Here is a 7,985-nt window from a genome sequence, read left to right as displayed (position 1 = left end):
TAGCATACTGACGTTGAAATTATAATAAAAATGTAATGACCCTGTCAGTTGAATCACCCACTTCATTAATTTAGTCTGAAAAAAAATACACATTTTGAAAAAAGCACATTCACCTTTTGGAGCAATGGCAGAATTGATGTAGATGAGTTGTAGTTGTGCTAAGTTAATTTCCTGTCTGTGAATAAGAAAAGGTTTTATACTGAAGTGCTGCTTCCAGGAGTGCCAGTCTTTCTCTCTCTCTCTCTTCATTTCAGACCCCTGTTTTATCCCCACGCCGGACCCGGGGAAGGAAGGAGGACTGTATCGCTCAGTGTTTTGATGGACCAGCTGTGAATCGAGCCGCCCAGTGTGAAGTGACGCAGACTCACCCCAGAGGAGTTCCTGTTCGATCCCGGCCAGCGCGTCGGATCCAGGATCCGGATCCGGATCCGACCCCTGCAGGTGAAGAAGGTCTGATCCTTTTTCTTTCTTTCTTTTCTTTTCTTTCAACCGTGAGCGGGCTTTCTGCTGGATTACAAACTATGAGGCGCCTCTCCTTCGCTGTCTCCTCCGGGCAGCTGTGACCGCCGCGGCCAGACTCCGACCTCCTCACGGCGGGAAGCATGCCGGCCCGGTCCCTGCTCTGCGCGCTGCTGCTGTCGGCCATCCACGCCCGGTGAGTGAGGCGCTTTGTGCTCGGAGGAAACTTTGTGTTTGGCTCCAAGTTTCTCTCGAAGGGGGCTGACGGATCACGATGTGCATGTCTGCTGACTGTCCTCTCTCACCCCCGCAGCTCGCTGAGCCTGCAGCCCGAAGGAGACTATGAGGATGTGACCGTCAACCAAATGCTGGCTCCTAAATCTCACCAAACCGACGCCACCGAAATCCTCAACAGCTTACTGAAGGAATACGATAAGAAACTGCGGCCGGATATCGGAGGTAGCTGTCTTCACTCTCAGTAATTACCCATCTAACTAGTTGTGGGCTCTAAATCCAGAACATGAAGTGAGGGATCTGTCAGATTTGTACTTGTAAGGCTCACATGGAGCTCATCCGCATGTCGTGTGGCTGTTGTGTGAAATGGTGTGCTTCAAAAGGCTCCATAATAAGCAGCTCATCACTGAGTGTAGTTAATGTAGCTGATTAACATATCACCAATACCTCATTAACTCCATAACTGGGCTCAAACTTTGTAAAGTTTTACTTTTATTAAAGGGATTACGTGCATTTATATGCATGAATGATTCAGTGTTGTAATGAATGAGTTACCTGAAGAGTTCATTAATGGCGTCATGATCCTACAGTCATTGTGTTGACATCTGTAAACACAACTGCATTTACATGAGGGTAAGTCTTAAATGTGCAGAATCGGGATTCAATATCCATAGTTTGAGTCTATAATAAATATATGATGTCCCCATAATTTTGCAGCTTTCTGATTACACACGTTGCTTGTCTGAGATGAGTGGTATGTTTTAAGTGGATATTGTATTTCAGACTGGCTCCTGGCCGGTCCACTGCGCTGGCATATTGCATTTTTCACAACTGCATTACGGTGTCCAATTAATCGGATATTCTTTTCATTTGACACTTTTGGCTTTGTATGGCCGCCGTGCCTTTGGCTCTAGACACATCTCCATTGCTTCAGTGAGTGGGAGAGGAAATGCTGGGATCCCTCGGTGATAGTGTGTGCTGCCTTCATCTGATCCATCCAACATCTGTGACACCGTTTCAGCTGCCAGCTGCTGTCCTGAACACCTAGCACTGCTCACAAGGTGTATTTTAACCTCTATAACACAGTGATGTCCAGCAACGATCACCACCACTGACCTACGACAAGGAGGACACTGTAAACCTGGCAGAAATAACTAAGTCTGATCTATAGTCGCAAATACGTTTTCATAGTAAGTACAGAACAAGTTTTAGAAAGTTCTTTGGTAATAATAACTAGACTCTGATATACAGTTAATGGTATTTAAAGCAACAGTACCATAGAAGTCAGATTGGGGTGTAACATTAAGCTCAGGTAGACTTTGGTTTATGTCTTAAAGCAAAGAAATAAAAACTCCCTGATTCACATTTTTATTCCTAATCCTCTGACCTACAATAGTGAACATCAGGAGGTACATAACTCATCAGCATATTTCTATGAATATAAATGTCATTCTGAGGTTTAAAGTTTGACTGGAGGACAGTGATTTGAGGTGCGCTCTCTTTTTGTGTTTTCAAACATGAGGTGATTGGGGAGTGACTTGGTCTTTGGGTCCGATGATTCAGTATTCCCACTCAGCTCTTAAAGCTTCTGCTTCTCGTTCATATGTGCTCACCAAACGTTTGGAAAGTGGCCTCTGATGTCTGGATTCATATCCTGATACATGTAAGCTATAATGAAACTGGGGACTTTGGCTTAATATGAAATATTTCCACAACTTGTTTTATTGCAAGATCAAGGTTTAGTTATTATTCCGTATCAAATTGCTGCAGCGCAAATTGGTTGCCCGGTGTTATCAGAGCCCAGACAGGAGCTTGAGGTCAGTTTTCATCCACCTGAACTGAAGTATGACAGCACACATGTCAGCAGGTCAGCAGGCTGTCCAGCTGAGGCTTACACGCTGTGTGCATCAGTGTTTAGGAGATGCTGTGCCTCGGACATGATTGGTATCTTGTTGCCTTGATTCTTTGTCTTGGATGTTTGTTGTTATCATGTCTGTGATACTTTTAGCTTTATTTTAATTGGCAGTCACTGACGAGGTGATATATCAGCTGGCATCTGGCCAGCTAACTCTTAATAGTTTCATCTGGATTATAAATCTTATATTTTAAGTTTGTACAGTATCATTGGATGAGGGATGGAACAAACACTGATAAAATGGAGGTGATGGAAATGTTGATTAAAAAAGAAAAGTCTCCATAGGATGAAAACAGAGCCATGTTTCAGAATTTTCTCTGATTTACATTCACCATTCATCTTCCACGATGGATCATTTGCTATTTGTCCTTTCGGGGAAGGGACCATAACTAACGAAGAAAAAGAGGTGGCAAAAAAAAAAAAAGGTGATGTGTTGGCATTTATTGTTCACTCCGGCATTATTTCTTTGTGCCAGAATGTAATTTAAATCCCACATCCATTCAGTGTTTGGCTCTGAACTTGCAGGCAGATGAGTTTGGCTCATGTGATTCCACTTGAACACAACTGTACCTCACTGTTCAGTCACAAGAATAATCTCCACGGACAGACCTTTTCAGGGAAAATGCAAATGATAGTGGATGTCCTATGAGAAACATGTGATATCTATAATCAGAATCAGAATCAGAAATACTTCCCAGAGGGGAAATTGCCTTTAGTTACAGATGCTCCCAATCAAAGTCTCAAAAGAAGTAGGAAGGTATAAAATATATCAATGAAGGTTTATATTTGTGGGTTGAGTTATTTTTGTATGTCATGATATGGCAGTGATCACTTTTTGGATTCTGCCTCTCCTTTTTTCCACCTTCACCAGATTCCCAGATGTTGTGCTGGCACAGCATAACATTGAAGTAAGTGCTGCTAGAACTACTGAGACAGTATGGTTTTCAGAGGATTCCCCTTTTGTCCTCTGCTGCCATTATATTTGTGGAGTGTGGTATATCCTATTTTTGAGAGAGGATTTACCAGCATGTAATGAATCTTGGGATAGGTCGGCCTGCTACCGCCTGCCACATTTTGCCATCTTTCTGCAGCTGTGACACAAATTGTCTTCCAAGAAAACAGAGTCTGATATTGAACACAGCCAGTGACTTTTGGATTCCGGTTGCCTGGCAACTGCAAGATGCCGATATAAAACTCAGTAAAAACCTCCACATCGTTACATTTCTGTTGTAGCATCACGTGAACCAGCTATACTGTGTGATGAGTAAGCTAGGCTAGTAGTTTTCTCCTATTTCCATCGCAGTTTCCTCATAAGTTTAGCATCAAAGTTAGATATCTTCACTCGTCTCCAAGGAGACGTTACATGGAGAGTAATGGCAATATCAGCTCTTATTTCTCAGTTGATGCTGAGTATAGGCAGTATCATTTTAATCCATGTCTCCAACCTGTCTCCAGAGAATTGGCGCACGTAAAATGCATCACATAAATGATATATTTATAATTAAATCACAGATGCATGAGCCGAACTACGAGGTTTTCTCTGTGCATTTTTCATTTTATTAGTTTGATTATTTGTGGAGAGAGTGGACTGACAAGGATGCAACACTTTTGTACACTCTCAGGCACGTGACGACCATCACTACCTGCTGATGGCAGGATGCCACATTATAAGAGAAATTCATGTTGTGATTTAGTGGAGCAGATTACAGCAGAATCAAATGTACTGTACTGTAATCACACATGAATTACCCCAATGAATGCATAAAATGTAAAGGCCTATAATTCCCAATGGTGCGCAGCTCGAGAGTATCAAAAGTAGGGGTGTTTTTCATGGAAGAAGAGCAGGTTGTGAATGTTGTCATGTGAAGTTCAATCTACACAGTAAAAACAAACCTTTGACGGACAAGTAAGTTTATTTTCCTTTTGCCAGGACATTATTTTAAATCTGTCTTCGTCCTGAAAGGCAAGTGAATTTTTAAGCTATTGTTTTCCATCTGTATGAATATCTACAAGAGGAAAGAGCCTTGAGAGAGAAGATCTCCCGCAGTCCTTAACACAGAGTTAGGTATTCTTAGAAGGATTTAATATTTATTCATTAGATTTGTTTTTCTTTGCTGGACTTTTACTAGATGATGCAAGAAAGATTGATGTTTCTATTCGTGTTTAACAAAGTGCTGAACCTGAGCCCTGCCATATAAAAAGGCAACGATGTATTGTCCTTGCAGGTTTAGCAGTATGCTGTACAGACGACCTTTTTTCCCCGTTGGCATCGGATCAACGCTCTTTATTATAAGTTCAGGAACTGAAAATTGGTTTCTGCATTTTATAAAAAGCTTTTAATTTGGATGCAGTGTTTTTAATTACCGTTCTTTTTGCTTGTTTGTTTGTTTTATAGCAACAAATGCACGAGAAATGTTCACATTGCAGAGCCCTGGTTTCTCACAGTCCCAACTTTCCCACAATGTCCTCACAACAGGCCCACAGAAAACATCATTTTATATCTATCGCACATCTGGTTTCCTCCCTGTTTGTGCATCTAAATTAGGCCAAATTGACTTGTATGGATTATTTCAAGCAGGTATTAATGGGACGTGTGCAATCAGAATTTTTCTTTTCCAATTCCTCGCAAACTGCTGATAAGTAAATTAGAAAATAATTAGTTGTGATTCCAGCTCATTAGTGGCAGATGGTGCAGTAAATTAATTTGACCTTGTCCTATTGAACATTAATGAATGTGGCTTTTTAAAGTGTGTAATGGCCCGTATTTAAGCAAAAAAGGACACTTCCACCACCTGGCTTAAATATGAAGTACTCAGGCCGGCCATGTTGACTGACTGTCCAAACAGAAAGGCTCCAGGCCTGGGAATCGCTAACCACCACGCCACCATGCTGCTCTGCCGCCACATACATACATAGAAAGATATAAATATAAATATTAATGTTTGGTGACTAATTGTTGCTCATAAGGGGCCTTAGTCATTTTTGTAATTGTATGAAAATCTAAAGAGGGAGGTTATCTCAGCGTAACTTCATTTCTTTAACTACATGTGTAACTCCTTTTATAGAAAATCCCCTTATAATTGCCAACCATGTTCTTTTTTTTTTCTATTGTGCATAATGTCAAGACACAAAAGTTCAAATCTGACACAATCACAGTAAGATAATAGGCTTTCAAAGCAGTGTGGCGAATCAAAAGAAGAAAAATCTTGAAAGTGGAAAGAAGCACAAAAGGAACATGTTTCAATTGGCACCTTAAGTTTTGACATTTAGTAAGAGTGTTACCAAGTAACTATATTATTGAGGAGAACTGTGTGAGGATCTGTCAGAATGTGCTCTGTGGATAACAGCGGCTGATTGATCTGGCTTGCATGCCGCTTTTCCTTCATTTTGATTCATCAGAGCTGTGTTTGTGGGAAAACCAAAAACAGCATGATGCTGGAGGAGTACACAGTATTTGGGACATCTTTTCTTCGTACATTGCAGTTTACAGCACTCGGTTCCCCTGATACTTAGAGCCATAGTTGGGGTTAGTTGACGTTGCCTTGTATCTCCACTGGTGCAGTTGAGAAAATGGCTGGACAGCAAGATGAAAAGGTGAGAAGGTGAGCGGTAGAAATCCATTTTTTAAAGTGGCTAAAACATGTTCCTATTGAAGGCATTGACAGCTGCACATGAATCAGCTTCTGTGATGCTTCTGGGTGTCCAGCTTTTGGCTTATTTGTGACAATTTCCACTTCTACAGTAAAATAAATTGGTCACGGTCAGGTGCTCCTGTTTTCCACATATAATCGCTGTCAGAGTGTTAAAGAGATGACTTTGCAATTTGTCCCCATTTTTCAGTATCAGCTATTGTGCATTCATTAGAGAGGCTGAAGAGAGATTGACTCTCGTCTCGGTAGACCTGCTCACCACCGTCTGCCCACCCTAATGACAAATAAATCTCACAACAGGTTAGGGCTTCCCTCTTTCTTGTCCGGATGATTTTATACATGCACCTGTTCAATAATGCAGAGCAGATTATACCCTCCTTAACGAGTTCATTCTCAGGTATGCTCTTGTGGTTTCTGTGGTTTCTATTTTCAGGTGGCATATAATAATTTATATTTATTTAGTGGACGACCGGTAAGAATAATTCACCAATGCATGCGATGATAAATAACCACCACACAACTGTTAATTAATTTCTGGTTCATCTGTTTCCCCACAGTTAATGAGCTGTCTCCACTTACTGAATGACTGGTCACGGACTAACTGCTGCGAAGTTGCGCTGTAGGCAGGTGGAGGGTTACAGCCTCCAACACAATTAGCACTGCGTAATGAAGGAAGTAATGCAATGCAGATTCCTCGCCAGAGGTGCAAACATTCAAAGGACCATAATTAACACCATAAATGCCCATTGTCTTTAGTCTTTCACAGCCCACACCTTGGAGCCAGTTGTCAGTCTAGCACAGCAGTCATACAATGCGACCCTTTACTGAATTGTCTGTCCCTCCAATGTTGTGGCACGACAGAAAGAGCGCGCTGGTGTGGTGGACAATTCGACAACGCGTTGACTTTTGTCTAAGTCCTCACCACTGACGCTATCGTTGCTGTTACACTTTCACACTCTAGCATATAATATACATGCAGTGTATCGAGCTAGCTGGATAACTTTAGCTGTATTCCAATTTGCGGGCAGCTGCATTTAGAGACCAAGTGCATCACAGCTGCACGACTGGGCTGCGCTTTTTCTAATGTCCTATTTGATCGTTGTTTGTTGCATGTGTTTTTAGGTTGCAGTGTAGTGAGCATTCAGGGCCACTGTAAATACCGTGCTTATACAGTATGACGGACCATTAACCCCATGGTCCACAGGTACACAGACATTTCTCTTGTTGTTCCAGATGGTCCAAATGGTTATTGTTCTATAACTTTACTTATAACCCACATTTTTAATGCATATCGGTCTTAATAATGAGAAAACCGCACATGTAACTATAGAATCAATTTAAATGATATCTGTGCATGAAAGTGGAAAATTCTCTCAATGAATTGCACCCGCACAACCTCCACCTTCTAACTTTTCATTGCACTGAAGAGCGTCACACTACAGTACTTCCTGGGAATATAAACGCTTGTAAATTTTAGCACATACCAGCCTAATTCACAGGAAACAGGGTTATACTCTCATGTATCTTTGCAGAGTTAACTTTGTGATCTAAATTAGATCAAACTGTTTCAGCACTGGTGATATCATATTTTGGAAACACTGTAATGAACCAGTTTATCTTTCCAATGGGATCACAAAAATGTGTTCTATTTATTTCCTCTTCTCATTTTGTGTTTATTACATAAATGAAAATCCCACTAAAACAACCTCATTATTCACAGAGAACTT

General features: G+C 41.2%; 1 protein-coding gene across 1 annotated transcript in view; it reads left to right on the top strand.

The window, feature by feature from the left end:
* Positions 1-602: 602 nt before the first annotated feature.
* The window catches only part of gabrg3 (gamma-aminobutyric acid type A receptor subunit gamma3), a 28,025-nt gene continuing 20,642 nt past the window's right edge, over positions 603-7,985 (top strand). Inside the window, exons 1-2 of the mRNA XM_029500114.1 lie at positions 603-655; positions 773-918. Of these exons, the coding sequence (XP_029355974.1) occupies positions 603-655; positions 773-918 (199 nt within the window). The remainder of the gene's footprint in view (positions 656-772; positions 919-7,985) is intronic.

This window comes from Echeneis naucrates, chromosome 4 (assembly GCF_900963305.1).
Source record: "Echeneis naucrates chromosome 4, fEcheNa1.1, whole genome shotgun sequence".
Taxonomy (NCBI): domain Eukaryota; kingdom Metazoa; phylum Chordata; class Actinopteri; order Carangiformes; family Echeneidae; genus Echeneis; species Echeneis naucrates.
This window is presented reverse-complemented; position numbering and strand designations above follow the sequence as displayed.